The sequence below is a fragment of the Chiroxiphia lanceolata genome, chromosome 5 (assembly GCF_009829145.1).
Source record: "Chiroxiphia lanceolata isolate bChiLan1 chromosome 5, bChiLan1.pri, whole genome shotgun sequence".
Lineage (NCBI taxonomy): Eukaryota > Metazoa > Chordata > Aves > Passeriformes > Pipridae > Chiroxiphia > Chiroxiphia lanceolata.
Genome location: NC_045641.1, coordinates 47,519,443 through 47,543,508, shown reverse-complemented (window position 1 = coordinate 47,543,508; position 24,066 = coordinate 47,519,443). Strand labels below are relative to the sequence as shown.

Below are 24,066 nucleotides of genomic sequence, written 5' to 3'. Positions count from 1 at the left end.
AGTTAATTCTTGAAGTGGAAATATTTTATACATGACATCAGTCTTAGAGCAAATTTCATAGCAGAGTTTAATATTGCATTTAAGATTTTTTTGTGAAAAAAATGAAATCAATAAATGTTTGGAGAAGGATTTTATATGTTTTATTAAAAGGAGAAAAGAGTTGCGTGCAATGTATGCTTAATTGACTAAGAAAATAATAGCAGTCATGACAAAATTTTAGTCACACTTAAGTTCCATAGGAAACTTAGGGAGCATTGTCAAGTTATTTCAGCATCCCAAACATATGTGCAAGTGACTCCTCAGTGGGTTCCTCAAAAACTAATATATTTTTTTAAAATAACAATTATCCTAGCTTATCTCAGAACTTTTCAAAGAAAAAGGATTGGTTTTGTGTGGGATGCTTAGTGTATGGCTGCTTCTCCCGGCACATAATGGGAACACATTCTCTCATTTGACAGATGGAAGAAAGATGTTCACTGAGAACAGCTTTCTTCTGGCTTCAGAGCTATTCTTAAAGCAGCTTGTTCCTTCCTGCACAGAGAGGTCTCAGTACAAAGCAAGTTCGGGAATAGCAGTGGTGTGCAGGCAGCCAGCCTCTTTCTTGGGTGCTTTGCAGAACTAGACAAGAAGTAGGATTTGATCAGGCTATGAGTACATGCTGTCTGTGAGTGGTGTTATATGAATGGTAAAGCTGTGCTTCCAAAAAGTGCTGGACTTATTACTCATATTTAACACTCTTCTGTGCAAGCACAGTAAGTCTGGCATTTAGGAAAACAGAACTACTGTGCATATGCTCATTAACTATGCTGTGTATGTAACAGAGAAAGACCACATCATGTGTTTGCTGTTGCTATATTGCTGTTCGCTTAGACACCCCAGAGCTCAGTAAGCTGATTTCAATCCTAGTGTTTAATAATCTCCCATTTAGCACTTCCATTCCTAAAGACAGTTTCCAAACTAGGAGATGCTGCAAAATGATGTCATAATGTTTATGACCCTTTCTGTCTGTGACTCCTTGCTTCTGGTCTGCTGGAAGTGAAGATGAAAAACAGGGGTCAAAGGAAGTGCTTTCTACCCTGCTGTTTTCCCTCCTTCTTGTGCCTCTGGGATTTACTTTCCTGGTTTAAAAGGAGACCATTCACATGCTCATTACACTACTTGCAAGACCTTTAACCATAAGGACAGAAAAAAAGTGTTAGAATCCAGGATAACACATGAATTTTTTAACTCTGAAATACAAATGCGTAGTCTAAATTATTTAAGTAATGCAGCACAATAGGAGTGGATCAGTAACACATAGCAGTTAGATGTGTGTGTGCTATAGTTCAGGGTGTTTACTTCAGATTAGCTTTAGACTGTTTCCATAGACCAAATACCTCCTCTAGGCATGTGCTTCAAAACTGCCTGATGAAAGGAGTATCACAAACATTTTCCTTCTTAACTGAGCCTATCAGTGAGCCACTCTAGACATGACATGCTGTCATTTATCTGTATAGTGTAGATAACAATAGCACGCTGCTGGTCCTGCCACCATTGCCCATACATATGTCTTACTTACCTTCCTGCTTCTTTTATACTTTCTTATTTGTGATTGACTCCGGAACATCTACTGATTACACTGAGAATAGTCAGCAGGCAACAAAATAAACTATTTGAGAGAAAACACTGTTCCCTTTTTTTGGTAACCATACTAGGATGACAACCTGAAGGACTTTTTTATGAGATCAAAGGCCATAGGTTCCACTTAGTCCACAAGTTCCAGATTTAGATCTCTTAAGATAACATTATATGCAATGGATATGGCCTGAACTGTACTGAGAACTGTTCTTCCCTTGTCCCACACATTGTATTTGATGAAGAACTTGGAAGTCAGTTCACTGTTCTGGATGTGGAACTGTTTATACTTCTCCAGAAAAAGAGAAAGAAAGAAAAAAAGGAAAAAAAAAAAGAACATGTTTTCCTTTAAATTTGAAATACAGATTCCAACTTCATAAACTGTAGAAATTCCAATTCTGACAATCTTAGGCAGGAAACTCTGAACTAAGTCTGGATCTACCACTGGGGCAAGATCCTGAATCAAGTAGAGCTGTGGAGTGTGCCTGGACCATCTTTTTCTAGTAAGCTCCACGAGAAGACAGAAGGCTTTTGATTAGCAGAAAGAAAAAAATATTAATAGAACACAAGCTTTAATAGTCAACTTTTAAAATATGTGACAGGGTAGACAGAACAAAAAACCAAAAGGTTTATATAGAGTTCTTCCTCACCCACTGTGTCTCTGCAGTCAGGTCCCTGTTTTCACTCAGTGCCTTTTTCAGCAGCAGCAAATGCAAAGTCTTCTCAGGTCCTTAGGGTTTTGTACCCATCCTCTGCGAAAGCTGCTCCTCTGCCCCTGACTCCAGGCTCAATTTCTGCCCAGGCACTGCAGGCACAAGCTCCACATGGTCCCACTGTGCCAGCCAGGCCCTCTGATCTTCAAAGTGTCACTCTTCTGAGCTTCTCTTTCAATGATCCAGAGGAGGAATGATCTCCTCTTCCAACAACATGACTCCAAGTGTTCATATTTGTAAAGTACGTAATATGTAACAGACAACTCACAAATACAGAGAAAAAAAAAGAACTGATACATCCAACATTACAATAATCCAAAATTACTTAGCTTGGTAGTTTATAGTTTCATATAAGTTCTAAAAAACACTGCTTAGATCTCTTGGGTGGGCCAGTTGTGTAAAAGAGAGGACTATATGCTTGCTAAAAAGATCTTTCTTCCAAACTAACATAAGCATAAAATCATAGCCATCATTTAAAAAGCAGTGCAAGTCAAGTAATCTCATCCTTCTTTTACAATGGATAAAAAGCTTGATTTTAATACACACAGTGTTAAGATCCACCAGATAGTGATATTACCTGTGGAGAACATAGTATTAATTCCCCATCTGTCTGAGAAGATCAGAGAAAACTGGCAATAGTCTGTGTTACTGAATTCACCTTGATGCTTCTGGTGCATATATGATTACTTTGAAGCTCTATTTGTGTTTGACTGCCTTTTAGAGGCAAAAACTTAAGTACCTTTTGACCTAATGTAAAATACGGTATATAATCACAGCAGTGATGCACCTTTAAAAAGTCTGTTGTACAGACAGTCTCTTGTGAAGGATTTCTCAACCCATTAAGATGCTACTTGACATTACTATTTTATTATGAGAAACAGCTCTTTCTGGCTTCTGCTTTTTATTCATTTCAAAGGAAGTGATACTAGTAAAGATCAATAGGACCTAGGAAAGAAATCTCATATGGTTTCTGTCTTCTTCCACACTCCTTTTTATATTTTCATAAACATTTCTTTTTCTCTAAATCCTATGGACTTCAATTCCTAGCCTTTTCTACAGTCAGCATGGAAAAATTTTCTGCAGTGCAAGAGCTAACATTGGTATTGTTCTCTAAAGAACCAAGTTAATTAGTAGTAGTGTCTGTGGAAGAACAATACTGCCCCTATTTATGAGCAGTTAATATTTGAAACACTGTCATGACTTGAAGCTCAGAGATTTGACACTGATCTGAGTCAAACAGTATGCACATTGCTTAGGTGTTTGACACCACTGGTGCATATGTTGTAGCTGATGCGAAATGATTGAAATATTATGCATGGAAATACACTCAGTAGATAGGAGGGAGTTCTTCTTTCAGAAAAAAATCACAGCAAATAATATCAGGAAGGAAGCCTACAGGGTCTAAATGATCTGAGAGGAGTCTAAGATAATCTCAGAATCACAGAATAAAGTGCAGTATAGAAGAAAACATAGTCTAAGCGCTATGACCTGTTAATGAGGACTGGGATAAGATGCAACTAAACTGGAATTCTCATAAAGTAAAAGGACAGCACTTCCAGAGAGATACTTCAAAGAGTTTTTATTTCAAAACTCAATAACATTTTATATGAAAAGCAGATACTATTAATGATACTGTCACATCTATATAACCAGTATATCTGTCAATAAGTATGTAAAAGGAAAACATCCAGCCAGCTATGAATGACAGTTAATAAACTAGTTGATGTTATTAACGGACAGAAAAAGACCTTTCCGTACAAGAGGACAGATACTGAAAGTTTATTAATTTTCATGTACTGGACACATTTTAGAAAGTCTCTTTTAGATAAGAGGGTGTTCTTAGTTCATGAGAAAACAAAATATTGCTTTTGTGATGAAACTAATAGCATATATTCTAGTTCTGAGATTAATTTTCTGTGATAGGAACAACTGTCCTGCCATGGTAGGTAGGCTCAGGGAGGGGAGTGGGAGGGAGCTCAGGGGGACAGCGGGCAGGAAGCACTGGGACAAGGCACGTAAAGGCAGGGACGGTGTCAGTGACTCTGAGCAGCTACATCCCAGAGCAAATCCACAGGACATCCATAGGGATGAAAATGGGACAAGGTCAATCTGGAGGGTGACTCAGTGGTTGAGAATCAGCAAGGTGCGTGGCCAGGCACAGACATACCTACAGCATAGCTCAGGCAAGTGTCAGGACATGGACCTGAGGTCACAGGCAGCTCCTGCAGAAGGTGGGGTGGCCCTGGCTAGACTTCTCCCCACTCTTCCTCACACTGATCCAAGGCTATGCAGCTGCAGTACCTGCAGCATGGCCTTGAACAAAGGCAACCAAATCTCTGGGATAGGAAGAGGGAAAATACTTGCAGAGCATTCTGCTGCCCAGCAACAGGCCAGTGTTTCATGTAGGCTGTTGAGTGACCAAATCCAGTGAAATTGTCAAATCCATTTCAGTTGTTCTCAGCCTCTTGCTTATTGTTCACCTGTGTTTACTTGCCTGCAGCCATATTAGAGGAATATCTGTTTTAACAACCCTTTTGTTGAAGATCTCCAGTGGGAATTGAGAATTTAGAAACTTGCCGTGCTGTACTTACTTTTCAGAGGCTGTTGGGTTACCAAAATTACAGACCAGACTGCGTGGGTTTTTTCAATCAACAGGTCAAAAAAAAAGTCATATTAAAATCAGAATTTATTAAAGATCAAGTAGTAATAAACAAAAGAAATAATTTGCATAACATACCCCATCTGGATACATTGAAAATTGTTTTGATGGTGCTTTGTTTTGCTTTGTTAGACAAATGAAACAAAAATACCCATATTTTCCAAACTCATTTGTTCCTTGTTGGCCCTGTGTGTCTTCATATCTTCTCTATATAAGATTTTTCTTCTTCTGTTTATCAGGTTCTTGCTTTTCAAGTGTCACCTGTTTAAGCATACCTTGTTTAAAATCAGCTCTTGAAATAAGATTCCTAGGAGTCAGAGCTCCCAGGATCCTCAATGTTTTAGCAGTCTGCTGGACAGATTACTATCAGTCTAATATTTAAAGCAAATCTGAATGACGATGAAAGAAGAATTTGCCATGCTTTTGACATAGAATAATTTATTTTTAAATTAGGATGAAAATAAATTCCAAAATGTCAGGTTCAACAACAAAACTGAGCTCTTACTATCCAGTATGATTCCTTTGTTACAGGAGTGACCTGAAAGGCTTAATTCCTTTTGTTAATTATATGATTTCTCTTGTCTTTCCTTTATGATTTAAGATAATGGTTTCACTACATCATTTAAATATTTTATACCCAACGTCTGCAGCAAAAGAGTAAACTGTCATATTCAGGGTGCAATGTGCCTGCATCACTGCTCTCTGATACTGCAGGAAACCAAGGTCAAGATCACGACATGCTGGCTTTCTGCATTTGAACGGACAGATCGATGAGCAGTACAGCGGCTTTCAAATGCAGACTTTAATTTTCTTTTCTCTGCTTTGAATTCAAATTATATTTCAGATAAACTGTGAGAAATAAATTGGTTCAGGCAAGATATTAAGATCAGAATTCTCTCATTTTGAAATTAATTTGTCACTTCAAACTTAAGCTCAAAGCATTAGGTTTCTGTCAAACGTCCCTTGTTTCTCCTAAAGTAGGAATGTATATAAGCAGGCAGAAATGGGAGACTGGCTTTCACTATTCGCAGTGTCACCCTTGCACAGTCAGGAGATCCTATGCAAAACACAAGGTTTCTAAACCTTTAAAGCTTCTTAACATTTTACCAGTTCAGTGTATTATCAAGTTAGCAATAGTTACACTTCTGTAGAAAGATGATATGCTTATAATACTGTTGAAAATTAAGGCTATTGCATAATTTTTTCTACTTCATTCCACTTCTATTTCTACCACTATTGTAGATTGCTTTAACATTCATAAAAACAATATGGCATAACAAACTGCACAGGTAGAGGCTTTATACATTTTTATCTTTAATGGTTAGCTTGAAAGTCTTCACTTTTGTCACTGAGAGGCAATTGTGAAAGAGAAATTGCAGCTTTTTACTTCTTAGTAGCTTAACAAAATTCAGAAAAATAAGATACCAGTGGTATTTCTTAGTTTTTTATGAAAACAAGATTTATGAGATTAGGTGACTGTGTTGCTATATAAATGCAAGTGGTGCACTTCTGTGCACATCATTCTGTCAATTCCATTCCAATAATATCTGATTCGATTGTCCGCTCTCAAACAACTTTACAGACAGTGAGCAATCTAAAATATGATAAATTCCCAGGAGTTCCATGAAAAATGTGAGCAGGTAGAGGAAAGAGACTTTTTTTAAACCTTCCCTGGGGGCAGAAAAAGTACAGTGCAGCTTCAACCATTATAAAATAACAGATAGCCTAGTAGAAAAGATAAATTAGGAATAATATAACCAAGGTGATATGTTTCCTTTGCAGTGATACCAAAGGAACCATTTCTCAGTCTAATTTCTTCCCCTTCTATGAAACTGTAGGTGCAAATCTGACATTTTTGTGCAGTCAGGATATTAATAATGTCTCTTCCACCCTTTTGCTTTCCCCCACTCATGGATTCTCTGTCTAGTAAGAATTGAACTCCAGCTACAGTCTTAGAACAGTCTGGTGTAAAAGGCAAGCAGCCATAAAAAAATATCCATTGACAACTAAGTTTTATTACTGCTTTTGCACACAAAATTATTTCATGTTGTACTAATCACTAAAAGAATGTTGATCAGAGAATAACTGACCCAAAGAAAATAATACCCATAACTCCTTTCCTAAAAGATGTTTAATGAGTATAATCAGGAACTTTTGCTCATTCTTGTTTTTCAGATGAAGCAGATCGGTCACGATGGCTACAACCCCACCTCTGTAGCTGAATGGCTGGATTCCATTGAACTGGGTGACTATACCAAATCCTTTCTAATTAATGGCTATACATCGATGGACCTTGTGAAAAAAATCTGGGAGATTGAATTAATTAATGTAAGTTGATCAATTTATAGCAGTAGTTCCTCCTAAATACATTACGTAGTACTTGTCCTTATACATCAAGGAGAAAGCAGGAAAGCAATTTTCACTACAAATACTGTCATCAGGTACTGTTAATGACTACAGCTTTTATGCCTGTACCTAGGCTGACTGTACCTTTACTTCCATTTACTTTGCCATTATCTTTAGCATGGTATTCAATCAACATGATTGTGTTTACCTTCAGGATGATGAACGACATTAAAAATATGTTTTGGGAGTTTATGGCTACAAAGCATGAGTTTTAAAGTACTTCTTATAAAGATACTTACATTTTACTTTTTATACGTGCTCCGTCTAAAGTAAACATAAAACAAGGAAACCTTAAGTATAGTTATTAGGTAATGCTAAAAGAACACAGTATTTTCTTTAATTATCACTTTTGCTTGAAACTTTATTTACATGAGTCAATTACATTCGATGCCCAAATTGGGCAACCATAGACTTTAATGTGGACTGCACTGCAGGGTAATTCGGAATGAGATGAAGTTTGTACTGTTACAATGAAGGCATTGACTGTACAGCTTTGCTGGTGGAATTTTCATGTAAGTTATGTGTCTGAAACTGAGTTGTTTTCTCTTATGAAAGATAGATGATTGTGGCTTTGGATCTGCTGTGACTTTTGAAATCAACTGTATTGTCAGTTTGTCTGAACTTTAGCACAATCTCTACATGAAGAAAAGCCCAATATCATATTTTTATTGACTCTTCACAGACAAAAGGCTCTGCTCTTCCTTCCATTGTAGGAGATACTGCATCTTTGTTTCTGATTAGTGCCCGAGTCCCAGACAGTCAAAGGGCTACCAGTAATCATAGGCAATCAAACATAGGATAAAGCAGTTGGTATAGTTTTATACTATGGAACAGTTCCCACTGTGTCCCAGGCTGGAGAAATGAAGAACATAACTACAGTGCAAAACCATGTTTCAACACAGTAACTGGTGCATGAGGCAGAAGTAGGTATAGCCTGAGACAGGCATCTAAAGAAAAGAAGAGAAAGAAAAATATAAATGGAGTTATTTCATATCACTTGAAAGACAAAACCATTGCATGTTAGAATTTCTTTTCTTGCTGTTACACTACAGTCAATGTTAACTGGCGCAAAAATGTAGAGTAAGGACCAAACTCTGCCTTATGTGTTATGTCTATGGCATTCAGTGTATCTTGTAGTTGTATAATTAAAGTCAGGATATGATTGATGCTATTATGGGTGTCTGCTGCTAAGCTATTTATAACTGTGACTTTTTTCTGTAAGTGGCTGGATTTTAATAAGAATTGGGGAACCCTTTGCCTGAGAAGCTAAGTCAGATTAACAACTAGCACTGAGTTGGAAAAAAAAGTGGAAGACTCTGCTTGTATTCTGTAACTTAATTTTGCATCCCAAACATTTTGTCATAATCAATTTGGAAACAGATTACCCTTTAGCTCCCCCAAGTGGATCATTAAAACTTCATTAAAGGTTTTTGATTTGATTCCAAACTTGCTTAAACTGATGAAAAGGGGAGTATCTGCACTGAAGTTAACAGGAATACACTTCTGTAAAACTAGTATAAACCAGACCTCTATATATCCCTCTAATTTTAAAGCTTAACATTATGTTCTGATTGAGGGTCTGTACTTCTTAGAAAAACACCCCCTTTTGCCATGAGTTGCAAGTAGAAGCTGTTTAATAGTTGTATAAGTATTTGTATAGATACAGAAATCTATAGAGAGAAATGTTTTTCCCACTTGATATGTTTGGATTATGTTGTTCAAAAGCATAGTAAATCACGGAATATGCTGAGTTGGAAGGTACCCTCAAGGATCACCAAGTCCAACCCTTAGCCCTGCACAGGACCATTCCCAAAAGTCACTCCTACAAGTTCTACATTCTATGCATTTCTCTTTTAGTCCAACCAGTATATATTTTATTCCCCCCAATCAGTAGCAGCTAAGCTAACTGTAACGATATTATGTTCACTGAGAAAAGCTGTAGCTTAGAAAATTATTTACTGTTACTTTTCTCTTTCAATTGAGGGGAATCTTTCAGAAATGGACAAGAAATTGTTTTGAAGCATTGTGCAGTCTGACAGAACAAGATACTTAGCTCTGACCAGCAGGCCTGCTGTCTGAAATTGATTTCAAAGGTCTCACTTCCCATTCAGGTGATGGCAAAGAAAAGCTTATTACAGAAAGTTTTTCATAAAAGAACATATAAAGGTCAAAGCCACTAAGTCTGGAACAGAACTCTTCACTTGAGTAGGTCAGAATCCAGGCATTTGAAAAATAAGAGAAAAACCAGACTCAGCATCCTGAAAAGAATTCAAAGTACCCTTGTTTTGGTGGCTCTTGGTTCTTAAGTTATACATGGAACAAGAAGTTCAATTTAAACTTATGTTCAAATATGCAATAAAAATATGTTAAGGGCTACAGAAATGATAACTTCTTCATTTTAGCTATAATTTTGAACAGTTTCAGCCACTGAACTTGACATAAAAGACATACCTGATTTGGTGCAAGGAATCCCTCTGTTTGTATTTGGTACTTCTTTCCATTTAGCCATTGGGAAATAATCCATGGGTTCCTGTAGTGAGGGGATATTATCTCTACCTTCAAATCTGTTTCTACCCCTCACTACAAGAAAAACATTGAGGCACTGGAGCATATCCAGAGAAGGGCAACGAAGCTGGTGAAGAGTCTGAAGCATAAGTCCTGTGAAGAGCGGCTGAGGGAGCTGGGGTTGTTTAGCTTGGAGAAAAGGAGGCTTATTACTCTCTATATTTACCTTGAAGGAGGTTGTAGCCAGGTGGGGGTCAGTCTCTTCTCCCAGGTAACAAACAGTAGAATGAAAGAAATGGCCTCAAGGTTCAGATTGGGTATTAGGAAAAAGTTCTTCACCAAAAGGGTTGTCAAGCATTGGAACAGGCTGCCCAGGGAAGTGGTTGAGTCACCATCCCTGGAGCTATTTCAAAAACATGTAGGTGTGGCACTTAGGGATATAGTTTAGTGGCACTTGACAGTGTTATGTTTATGGTTGAACTCAACGAACTTAAAGGTCTTTTCCAACTTAAATGATTCTATGATTAAAGTTATCCTTCATGAGTTACCCCTTACTCCCATAGGACGTTGGCATGATCAGAACTTTGAATCTTCTTGTCTTCCTAAAAAGAACAGTTCTTACTCTATTTCCAACACAATTTTATTATTTGTGTAAGTTACCATCTAGGCAAAGACATTTACAAACACTGCAAAGAGAACACCAAGCATATGAGAGAGAGAGAAGGTCTGAGATATTGGTGGTAAAGGCCATCTTCCTTCAGCTTTTCTTGTCCTCTAGCTGGCTCACTGGCATTAAGAAACAAATTTAATATGCAGCTTCCTGAAATGTATTGCTAATTATTCCAGCAAGGTAATGTCTGATCTGACATGCTAGTTTCTTTCAGACTTCTCTGTGTGTATATGTATATATATATAGAGAGAGAGAGTGTTTCTTCAAGCTCAATCAAGCAGCAATTTCTAAAAGCATTTGAATCAGAAAAGTAATTTTAAAAGTTTTTTTTTTTTCATGTGAGCTCCCACCAGCATTCTCAGCCCTTTTTCAACGAGTCAGACTGTGGTGGTTTGAGACCCTCAAAAATCCAGTTTCCAAGTCCAAGCCCCACTCCTACAGTTTGTTTCAGTGTGAAAGGGTTTTCCAGACATAACACAACTCAGTATGGGGGAAAGGGAATTATATCACAGTTTATTACTTACACAAATAAATACTATAATACATTATATACACAATTCTAACTATCTCTCCTATGGTAAAGCAACATATTTACATTAGATCAAGTCCCTCCTTTCCCTCCAGTAAAAGTTCAGAAGGGAAGAAGGAAGATCCTTTCCACTTCCAGGGCAGCAGTGTCTCTCCTCTTCAAGGCAGCAGTCGTAGCTGGAGTTGTAGCTGGAAAATATCTTTCTCTCTCTCTCCATTACAACGCAGGGGTCTCTCTCTCACCCCTCTCAGCCCTTCAGCTCCAACCGAAGGTCTCGCCCATGGACTGCCAGCAGGGACAAACACTTACTTCACCATGGTCATATCACGGAATGCAGGGCATCCCGTGAAAGTCCCTTCCTCAGGGGATTCAAGCTCCTCCTGAGTCAGAACTTTTAGGGCAGCTCTCAGTTCAGTCTTTGCCCCAAGCGTTCTACCAGAGCTCCTTTGCTCCGTCTCAAACTGCCAGTATGGCGAAGGGGGAAAGGAAAGCATCTTCCTCCCCCACATTCCTCCTGGCCGTCCCGGTCCAGCTCCAGGACATCTCTGCATTTCAGGACTCCCTTCAAGTGGAAGTCCAAAAAGGGGTCTTCGAAGGGTTTGGGGAAATAAAGCCAAGTCTCACCCCCAAACAGCCTCCGCTGAGCTTGGTGTTCTCTCTCTCCATCGGACAGCTCTGCGTCTCTCAGCTTGGTTCCATGCCATCCCTGCTGCTTGTTATCTTCTTTGACTCTCAGCCACAGCTCTCTGTTCAGTGCTGCTCCGCCACCGTCTCAGTGTCTCTGGCTGTCCCCTTACAGCGAGGAAAGCCCCCCAGCTTTTAGCCACAGTACTTGGCCCAGTTTAACACTGTTCCAAGTTCCTGCAGCCCCTAGCCGGAACTGGGGGACCTCAGCCCGCAGCGAGGCTCCTAGCCTCTCTCTCCTCGTGGCCTAAAACATGACTACTTCTCCTCCAACTAAGTCCTCTTCTCCGTTTGTTTCCGGTCTGGTGTGATATGTTTTAATTTTGCAGGGGCACTGATTGGGTCAACACCAAGAACACCACCCCCTGGAGTTATACACTTTCCAACCCCAGGGGAAAACCCTTTTTAACCCAGGACACAGACCTTCAGACTTTGAAATTTAGCTTTTGTTTCACTAATTAATTTTCTTGTAGATAATTTAGAATTTTTCCAGATCCATTTCCTTCTGGGATGTGCTTTTTGGGAAGTATTGTTCTAGTTTTCTTATCCTGAGATTGCAAGTATTCAGAATGCCTTCTCCCAGCATCGGCTTTCCCAACACTTCTACTTTTGTCTCCCAGATTTCTGGGCTCGTTAGACGGATCAAATTCTGTATCCTGATTCAGATATCATTTATTCAGTGCTGTAGCTATGAGGAACTTTTCTGAAATATATGTCATCTGCTGAAAAAAAGTCCAGTATGTTCTGTAATCCCCTAACCCATCTAAAGTGTGCACCCTTGCTTTAAAGTATAAACGCTCTTCTACATGACTAATCATATTATTCTTGTCTGTTATTCTGGATTACTTACATAACCTTCCCCCTTGGGGACTCCCTGTCTTCAGGGAACTTTTACCATAGAGATTCTTCAGGCAAGATATAAACAGCTTAAAAGCACAAAGCAAGTTATTTATCCTCTAACACACAATACACTGTGGGACTAATGAGCTAGGCATTAAATCAACCCCCACCAAATGAGTCACTCAATTTAATGGGCAAGTAGTCATAGCTCAGGTAGGGGAGGGCTGGCCTCTGGGGCTCATTGGAACAGGCTGATCTGTGATGTTGCTGAATTGCTGTATTCTGATTTCCTTTTTTTTTGTTAGGATTTTATACCTCTTCATGTGAGTGTTTTTATTCTTGAACCTTTGAGGTACTAGGTTTTCCCTGTCTCAACAATCTTACTTATGTCTGCAACTTTGCCTTTCTTATCTCAAATGCTTCCAGCCTGTGTACTCTCTCACAGCTCCCTCTCACGCCCTAGCAATTTTCTCAGAAGGAAACTGAGAACAGTTGCACAGCTGCACTGTACTGAAAGTAGGTCTGGAATCACAGATAGCTGAACTCCTGGGAGGAGGGTTACATGGAAGTGACCTGGTTTACATTTCTTCTCAATTAGTTCATCCTGCACCGTGAGCTTCTTTTTTCATGCATACTTCTTTCATATGGATGATTCGAGCTTTGTCTTCTGTAAAATTAATCTTTACCAAATGATTCAATTACTGTCCAGATTTTGAGCTTTTGGGGAAGTGTTCTTGATACTTTCTCCCAGATTGCATTCCTGGTTTTCCTTAAGGTATAATGATTGCCATTCAGGGGCAGAGCAAAGATACTAGAAGAGAGAAATTAGCTGCCAATGGGCTGCCTTCCATTAGTTTCTAGCTAAATACTTTGGACATCACTGACAAGATCCATGATATATTATATGTTTTTTAGTTTTATTTAAAGCTGCTGCATGATTATTGCACCAGAGCCCACTAGATTTTGTACTGGAGGAATGAAAAAGTCTAAAAATGGCCATAGTGAAGCAGATCAGTCCATCTACCTAACCCTCCGTGGTGTCTATAAAAATCATCATAAACAAATGACCAGGGAAGGTTACATGGATAGGACAAGCATATTATCAGCATAGCGTTCTTTTAATAATAATTTTCAGCTCAGGGACTTTTGGAATTGGGCCAGTTCTTCCCAGCTGCTCCTTGACTTTTCAACGTCTTCTCATCATCAAGTTTTGTGATCTTACTGCTAGTCTGCTTTCCTACAGAAACTATAAATACATTGAGCTGCAGAGGTCCATTCACAGATCTCTTCAGGAGTTCACTAGGAATCTTCTTCCACTTTGAAAACTGCATTTTCTCCTGCAGTTTCCTGGTTTAACCAGCTATTTCTCCATGACACAACCTCTTCTTATGGTTTAATGTCATAACTGCTGTTTTGTGGTTTTTTTTTTCTTAAAAGCCTTTTAAGAGTGGCTTCATCAGAAGACTTTAAAAATTCATGTAAACAAGCAGATTCTCTACATATTTTTGACTGTTTTAAAGAACACCAATAGGTTCTTGAGATATGAGGCATCCTTACATGCAGTCACTTTAGCTCTTCCTGGTTGTATTTATCCATGTGTGCATTTTCACATTCCTACTATTTTGCCTGAGACAGGCTAGTATTTCCATGAATCTTCCATGAAACTGTTTTCAAAAATTGGCATCAATTTTGTCACTCTTCAGTCCTCAGATAACAAGTTTTTAAGGGAAAAGTTATACATCATTGCTAGCAGTTCAGCAAATTCATCCTTGAATTCCTTCTCTATTTATTTTTTCTGTGCTGTGGTTCATTTTACATACTTTTATAATTTCTCCTTTCAACATCTGATTTGTAAACCGAAGAGTCTTACTTCATTTAGCAATTTCATACTTCCAGAAATCCTTGTTCTGTATCTATCTGGTCCTTCTCTTTACAGCTTCAGTACAGTTGCAGAGTGCCAGTGATACATGTCTAATTTCAAGGTCAGAGTTCCTTTATATACGTATGTATCTTGAACCTATAGGTCTAATAGAAACCACTGTGTCCAGCTTAGTTCCCAAAGCTCTCATGAAGCCTTAACTGACTAATACACCTACCACATCCATACATCTTACAGTCTCTGCTTAAAGAACTTTAATATGAACCACATACTACATTCAGATTCCTTGATCAGGTTAGTCTCTTGCTTTGCAGCCCTCTCATCTACTCCAGCAAAGCAGATAGTAACTCCACAATTTTACTGGGTAGTACACACCAATTGGATGGATTTCGTACAGTGCTCACTTGACAGCTTAATTTCCCATACTATCTAGCATGAAAAGATGCCTTTTTCTTAGGAGGGCTGTCCTTCAGATTCTGTATGAAAAAGTACTCTGTGACTCCTCTTGTTGTTACTTGATTTCCCAAGCATGCCACTCTGCAGTTTTTAGAAAGGAATGAAACATTACATCTCAATAACATATTCTCAGACACCGTGACTGCAGAATACAATTCCTGTAACTTTTTCTCTCTACCTCAGAGCCTCTTGCTAGATGTCATATCACTGAAAAGAACTAAGAGTGCTTGGAGTCACAGTCCTTTCTGATCTCCCAGAGATACTCCTGGTTGATAAAGATGCCCATAGCTCTTCCTGTAGTTGCTTTCTAAATGGCTCCAACATATTTGATGATCAGGAGAAGCTGCATTACCAATAGGCTGTGGGATCTCAAGTTGTTAGGTATTTTGATTAAAAATATCTTCTATAGTTGTTGAGTGTATAAAATTGTCTGTAGGACTTTTTCTTTATTCACTCTTTCCAGACATTCAGGACCATATTCCTAGAGTACTCGATTAAGTACTGGAAGATAATTTATGTGAACCAATACTTCTTTCAAGACAACCATGTTGATGTACTGGTGCAAAACCAGAAGTCTTGTATTTCAAAGTTTCTAAATTTCAGAGTTTCTCAAGCACATTCTAAAACGCTTGAGAATGCCTTTGACATCCTGTAAAAATAAAATGTGCCTGTTGTACTGAGGATAAAAAATTTCTAGCATTTGAAAGTTTTACAGGAATCTTTAAAATTCTCTGCCAGGCAGACTGAGTAGTCTATTTATAAGATGCACTAAGACATTTAAGAAAACCTTTTCTGCTATATTTATGGTGATTTTTGTATTCAATAACTACAATTTTGAAATGGTTAGTGCATGGCCTTGATTGATTTGAGGAAATATGAAGGACACCTTCAGTATCCATTCAAATTCTTTGGCTCATCTGTTTGCAAAACTATCCTAATTAATACAAATATAGGACCAAATATTAAGCGTTCTTTTGACAACAAGGTAGTTTTTCATATATTTCACATCAAAAACTCTGAAGATCAGTGTGGAACTGAATAGCTTTCATCATGACGCGTTATTTCTTCATGAGGTAAGACATGTATATGGATTTGTTCAGTTGCTCCTGCATTAGTAGAACAATGCAACAAATGAGGTTATATTAATATGTATTAGCTACTATGGTTGCAAATACGAAGGATAATTGTCCAAAATACTCTATTTCCATTTGAAATTGAATCAGTAGGTTCATTGCGTGTGCAAAAAAAGGTTATGAGGTGTTATACAAACAGCATTTTTTTGCCCATACACAATAGTTGTGTAGATTTTTTTCATCCAGGGCTCTCACAGAGATCTCAAAAGGATTTAAATAATGTATATCTTTGTTTCTTTTGCAATAATTAAATACTTATCAATTGTAATCATATAGTGGATTTTTTCCTTTGAATCTTGCATTTGAAAATTATTCTGCAGTCAGATTCTTTTCTGCTTTGAATACTGGTAGCAGCTCCATTAGTTACTCAGTTCCTAAAGAACTATGGATGTTACTTATAATTTAGAAATTGTTGTTATTTTGTAGTATTGCAGTGGCTGTTTCTAGAAATCTCATCGAAAGCTTGTATCGTCAACAAATCCATGTGCCAATATTTTAACTTCACAACATGTTTAACATTTTGCATAGGTAGCGATCTTATAGCCTTTGAGTGATTTGATATGTAAACTTCCATCTGTTTGTTATGCTAATGAAAATACTTTTTAAGTACATCATTCTCTTTCCTCTGTACTGTTACTTGCAGCAGATGACATAAACCATGGCAATTTTTTTAACCATCTACTGTTTACCTCTTCCCACTCCCACCTTGGATCATGGCAGTGCTCAGACTCCAGAGGAGTGGGAGGAAAAACAAACCTTTTAGTTCAAATACAGTGTTTTATTCAGTTTACAATACAACATGGTAAAGAAAGAGAGAAAGAGGAAACATTTGCTCTGTGAACAATATAATGACAGTTTTTTGGTAGTATAACGATTCTTTTGTAATCCATCTAGTGTCATTTTGCACTAGAGGTTATTTAAATAGAAGACATGATAAAAGTACTTTGAAGTAATTTTCCTAATTCTGTTATTTCCTTATGCTATGGCAATAACAAAATAATTCTGTTTCCTGATTTAAAAGTGATAGTAAAATAACCATGTTTGATCTGTACATCTAGCCGTTGAAATTTGCAGATTTTTTAATGTTTCTGATATCCTGCATTTATTTTTAAATACAAGAATTTAGTCCTATCAAAATGATATGATTTTTTAACAATCACTTTTCCCTCTTTTCGGAGGCAAACATTCGCTTTAGAATTCTTAAAACCAGAGCTATCCCCCTCTCCTTTTCTCTTTTGTTTCTTTCCTTCTCTCCCCTCCACGATCTCTTCAAACAAATTATAATCAGGTAGTGATTGGCAGCCATTTTTAGTACTAATAATCAAAGCTGAGCAATTTTAGCACCTATTGTATTCCACCTGCAGGATCATTTTCTTGTCCTGCAACACAGTAAGAAGTGCAAATGATTGATTTAATAAAAAAATTATCTTGCATTGTAAAGCAACCTGCCCTGCCAATTACCAGAGAGCGTACTGACTGAAATATCCTAACAAAATCTCCCTCCATTCAGAGGGCAAATAAATTGCCTTATCATTTGATTTTCTGTCTAAAATCTCAGTGTTCTATCAGAAGGTTCATATTTCAAGTTTTAGAATGTGATCTCCTTTCCAGGGAGTACAATAGACTTCTTATTTCCTTTACAACCACTGCAAAATAACCTCTTCTGCCAGCCCACAAGTTCTCTACAAAAACAGATAAAATAGTCACTAAATATTTTGTTGTCCTAGGCAACAACTTGTTCTGCCTTCAATAGCTTAGAAGAGCCTTGAATAGTTATATTTTACCAGTTTAACCTTTTCAGTGTTGATGAACCAGCAAAAAAATTGGATTTCTATTGTATTTTTTTAAGCTGATATTAATTTAGAAATTTTACACACATCCTATTGTTGAATATGGCCTCTGAAATGTGCAGTCTTAGGATTGTAGTAAAAGATAGTTGCTCTAAAATGATTTCATTATGAGTATTTTAATTTTATTTCCTAGACAATATTTGCGATACTTGTGCTGGAATAAATGGCTTGTTTCAAATGTTTTTATTTTCTGTCCACAAAACCTACCTCTCACAGTTTTAGCCTATGGCATTTTAAAGCAGATTGTGTTGACTGAAGGTCAATATAAAATAATTCAAGTTGATGATAGATAAAAGCAAACAAGAACATAATTATGTTACCATTGTAAAGCAATACTTGGGTCTTTACTTTGAAGAAATTTGAAGTGATATAAAATCATAAAGAAGTATCCCTTTTTTGTAAAGAAATAATGCTGCAGAATCTATTACATAATGTTTTCAAGGACTGCAGTACTATTTAATGCTTTTAAAAGAATACTGTGTTTTTCAAGTATATCTCCTGTTCAGCAGTGTGCAAAGGAGAAATCATTTTTCTTTTAAATGTTTAAAAATCTTTTTGTTTCTGCTTCTACATTGCTCTATAGGATATTATGAGGAGTCAATATTTCCAATTAAAATTCCCAAGAATGTATCAAATTTGTCTTCTGTGCTCAACTGATTTTAATAGTTAGAGATAAAGGGGACTGAATGGCAGTCATTTTAGCTATAAAGATATTGAAGATCAAAAACATTTTAGAAATATTTTCCCTGTACAGCACATTTTGTTAACATTCTCAGGCGTAAGAGCCAATGCAGTGCTGTGCCATATAGACCTATCAGCGTGATTAATGTGCCAGAAATAGGACAGCAGCATTGTCCTGGGTCTTTTTCTTGATTCTCCCATCTCACATTGTTCAGAGCTAGCTTGGATATCTCTGCAGTCCACTGCATTTGTATCATACAGATATGGTCCTGGATTTAAAAAAAGACTGCAAAGTATTATACCAAGATTATTAATAGAAGTAAGGTCAATGTTTTTCAACATATTAAAGATGAGGGGAAGAGAAGTATTTACTTAAATGTAAAAGGTTCTATTGCAGCCTACAGCCAACAGGGCTTGTGTCCTTAAAGTCATCTTCAAGGATTTTTGTCTTTCACTGATTTTAACTTTCAAAGGATTAACATTTTGGTCACTTTTCATAAAGGACAATTCAAAATTCAAGTAGCTGATGCTACTGAGAAACCTGTCATATTCAGTCTGTATTATTTCAAAATTACATACCATTATCTACAGTTATAATGGCAGCCCCAGTGTTTACATCCTACTTATTGGCAGGTATTTGCGATCCCTTTCATAATGATCAAGACATTGCAAGGTTAAGTACATTTAACTCCTGATTTATATTCCTACCTGGGTTTGTACTTTCTTATTCATTGCTTATTTTAAAGCATGCAGTATTCATCCAAAAGTAGTATTTGTACGGATTTGAATTCACTACTATAATTTGAAAAAGAATTTGAGAAAATGCAGTTAAACTCATTTCTTTGTGCAATGATATTCAAAATGTTATTGGGATAATTAATTACAACATAGCTATTGTGAATGTCTTTGTTAATAGAAAATGAGAGCTCTTTCTAATTTTATGGTGTTCAAAACAGAAAGTCAGTTTCAAAATCTATTGCAATGTTTTATCTGTGGTTTTTTTCAGTGATGAACTAAGCACCTGATTCAAATGCACTAATGACAGAAGCTACTGGAAAAAATGTAATTATACCTTAGTTATTCTTGTGATTGTGTGTTGAAAGCTGGATCAGAACCTGTCTGAGTCAGTCAGGTTATATGAACACTCTGATCAGTAAAGGACATATATCGGTTTTCCAAATAGCATTTTTTATCACTCTGGAGGCATCAGTCCAAGCACCTGGCCATTGCGATTTTCTCAGGGTCTGGACTTCATGATGCCATTTAAAGCAATAAATTGAATAATAACCCTCTTGGGAAGTTGCAGACGAGCTGCTAATGGCTGTCTTTCAGTCTCTATCATCAAAAGGATTTTTTCCTCATCAACTCTTCACATACGTGATCTACTTGAAAAGTCATATGGTCTTTCTTTAAAATACTTTCCCCTTCAGTAAGCTACAAAGAAATGCATATGCAGTCACATGCACACATGAAGCACAAGAGGAAGAATTATGCAGAGCTAAGTATTTAAGACATTTGTGTTCCCACACGCAATATGGTTCTACTGTGCTTTCAGTGAACGTAACCAAATGCAGGGTAGATTGTGCTTCCTGTCTTATGAGTTAAATTTATGTAAGATTTATATAAGCAATAGGTAAGTATCAAAGCCATAGCTGAGGAGAATGGATGGCAAAACACTGGGCTAGTTCATAAATTTACGTTATTAAAGAGAAGTGATAGATCTACGCTGCTCCTTTAGCTGAAGCTGAGCAACAATTTGCGAGGAGAAATAATTCTTCTTACCTGCTTTTAATAGCAAAGTACACAGGAGCACTAGTACATGACATCCACCAAAAAAAAATTCATTATCTTGGGTTATCTGCTCTGATATGTGAACATTTTTTTTCCTTAATTTCTGGTTCCTTGGGAATCAGAAGTATAAGATGTGACAATGTGATAGAAAAAAAAATTACAGAAATTTAATATGCCTCTAAGCATATGGAGAGGTTGGCTTTGGAAATTTGCTAGAACTGAAGCGTGGGAAAGAGGAAACTGAGAATTAAGGCGATCTGGTAGTAAATGAGGGAGTTATATGCAAGGCTGAGATGTCAAGAGTGGGAAACAAGTGCCACTAGATGCCAATGGGCTTAGCAAAAACGACTAGAAATACATAATGAAGAAACAAACACAGAGTATCTAAGTGTCATTTAAAACAGAAAAAATATTAAAGTCCTTATTTTATGTCTATCTAAATGATGATTTACAGAAATGGGAAAGATAATACATGTCATGTATTATAGAAGAAATAAAACATTGGATAGTTGTTTCAGATAAGAAGATTTGTGTCAAGAATACATTGATGTAAGAAAGAGTTTAAGAGTTTAAAAAAGATTCTTTGGAGATGTTTCATTTAAGCTGAGGTTCTCGGCAAAATATTTTCTTGTGGATTTTGCTATAACGTACTTCAGACTTTCACCACAAGATTTCTAATGGTCGCTGGAATTCAGATAAGGAAGAGAAGCAATCTGGCTGCTATCTCCTCTGCATTTCCCCAGGGATTTAACACAGAATATTCCAACGCGTTCAGGATAAAACCCCCTCACTGTTTTGCAGGACGTGCTGTTAAGCAAAATGACTGAGATTTTGTGTTTATTGCTGACAATTTGTTATATTTCCATAAGCAACAGCATTTTAGCATCCCATTTGTTTGTGTTATCCTAATTATTTTTTTTTTGTGTAAGTATGGAATGAGCTACTGGATGTTTTCTATAGAAATCAAGGAAGATATTACTCATAATTAAGCACAGACCCCTTAATAGGAGAATGAAGAATTTTATTTGGTCCTGAAAACTCACTTATTTTGTTTGATTCTGCATGTAACAATTATAAAGACACTAAATATACTCAGAAGGTCTGAAATATAAATCTTCTGATGTGAAAATGCCAAGGTAAATTGAAATGAATAAGAGAATCAGAAATGTGTTTACTGATACTGCAGAAATCTATCATCTGAATCACAGCCAACATAATTCTGAATATCTGAAATCTTGTACTCGGATTCAATCTTTGTCATGTCCTCCTGATGTCTTGAAAGTAAAAAAAAAAAGAAAGAAAAAACAAGCAAATAAACAAAAACACACAAAAAACCCAAACCAAATGAAAAACAAAACAAAAAAAACCAACCAAACAAAAAACCTTTCCAGGTATCTGCCAAAATCTCTATCTCTGTCTAACAAATAATTTTATTGTATTGTAAGAGAGATGAGTTTTACTGATAATACCTACAGTCAGTTTTTACATGCAATTAGTAAAATAATAAGTAGTAGTAGCATGCTTTATTTGTTTCAGAAGCTAGCTGACACTTGGCTTTGAAAAATACTGTGTGAAATCAATTCTTTTCATTGTACATCTGGTTTTTTGCTTTATCCTTTTTATCTCAAGGGCAGTTTCCATTAAAGCATTTTGGAGCTTTGTTTGCTCTCACTATGAGTTTCCCACCTGAGTTCCTAACCTGTTTAGCTGATATGCTGAAAGTAAGTTGTCCTGGTACATAAAGAATAAACACTGGTCAGTGCAATGTACATTCTGGGATGTATCTAGAGGCCTAATATCCTCAGTACTTTGACCAAAGCTGTCTTGCCAGCAGCTGAAAATTTGGCTTGGTGGTACATGTGTCATAGTTTTTGTGTGTCTGTGTGTCTGTAAAGTTTTGGAGTTCTTCTGTATCTCCTCATAAAACTTATTGATATTTTAGTAACCCAGCATGCTTGTTCAGTGCATTACTTGCCATGAGGCTTTTGAGAATGTTTTAAATGCATGTGCTCAAGTGACTGTAGCAGTAGAGTACTGTAGGGTGTTCAGTCGATATGTGAAGATATATACAAAGCAATATAAAACCCCAAGCATTACACAATCATTTAATAGGATGACGTAATTTAGTATGTACTTATACTGATCTGCTTCTTGTGTTGTGTTTATTTTGCTTATGTCATCCCTCCCCTGGCTTTTATTTCTTAAAACTTTTCTTTTGCCAGTCTTCATATGGTACTACAGCATGAGCAATAAAACCCAAGACTAATGACATTCTCACAGAGCTTTAACTCAACCAGTTTCTCTCCTCATGGATAAACAGAAGGAATCTCAGTTACACTGTCAGTATTTTAGAGTACATTGTCTAACCAGCTATTCCTAAAATGCTTCAAGTTTCTGAAGAGAGTTTGAAGCGTTTCTTTACAAAGTTTTGCCAAATAAAGGACAATGTTGAGCAAAATTCATAACTATATCTTTCATCTGTGCATCATATTAATTAGTCATTTTACATATTCCACTCATTAAGTAGGTGAAGGGAGCAAGACATTGCATTGTTGGAAAAACTTATACTTTTCATATACATGTGTTAATTTTTAAGTTCTTTGCAGCGATTGGTCCTACAGTATGCAATCATGGATATACTGGAAACTTTCCAGATTATTTTATTTCTGCTAAAATGAGCTGGCTCAAGAGAGAGACACTGTTTTTTCTAACAGAATCACAGTTCTGAAAAGAAAATTTTGAAATTTTGAAAATCTTGAAAGTTTATTTCATTTACCTAGATGATCACTTGAAATTGCAGACAACAGGAAAGAAATCATTAGTGTTTTCTTTGACCTGTGATGAACATGTTATATTCTATTTTAGCAAAAGAGGGATCTATGAAGGAATAAAATTTCAGTTGCTGGCTATATCAGTGAAATTCATATTTACATCTCAGTCATAGGAGATACATGTCAAGTTTCTTGCTATAATCATCGAAGATATGCAGTCATTTCTCTGATATGATTCATCTCATCCTAAAGCAAATGCTTCAGTTACATCAAATGAGTCATGCCTTAAAGGTGCCTATTTTTCTCTGTTAATTAAAGGAACCTTTACATGAGTACTGAGGCCTCTTTTGTGGACATTTTATGTGCTGTAAGACAAATATCACTCTAAATCTGTACATGGCTTTGTATGTGAGAAAATGCAATAGAAATTATTGACTTAAAAATGTGATATCCAAGAAAAATAATAATTAAAAATAATAATAGTCCCAGTATCAAAAGTTCTGAGATGAAACCTGTTTCCCCTAGAAACCTGTTCTCAGCTGTAGAAACATACTGGAAAGTCTTGGTATGTTCTGAGAAGGTTATTGTACCACACCATTATGATTAACAGCCACTGGATGTACCAGAGTGCTAAATGATGCCTACTCTTTAGGAACATCATGTGTCATACATCTGGGTTCTTTTCGGTCCTGCAATTATATGTCTCTTACTTCTATGTCATTTGTATCACAAAAGAGAACAACTTTTGCCATGTCTTTTTAAATCCATACTCTTAGTTATATATAGAAAGAATAGCTAAAGGAAATAACCTCATTTTTTGGAGAATAATCCCATATGAAACAGATTTTCCTATTCTCTTTTTAAATTCCCTTATTCTATCCAGGA

General features: G+C 36.7%; 1 protein-coding gene across 1 annotated transcript in view; it reads left to right on the top strand.

The window, feature by feature from the left end:
• Positions 1-24,066, top strand: part of ANKS1B (ankyrin repeat and sterile alpha motif domain containing 1B) — a 418,757-nt gene that overhangs the window by 259,453 nt on the left and 135,238 nt on the right. Inside the window, 1 exon segment of the mRNA XM_032689488.1 lies at positions 7,162-7,314. Coding sequence (XP_032545379.1) covers positions 7,162-7,314 — 153 coding nt within the window.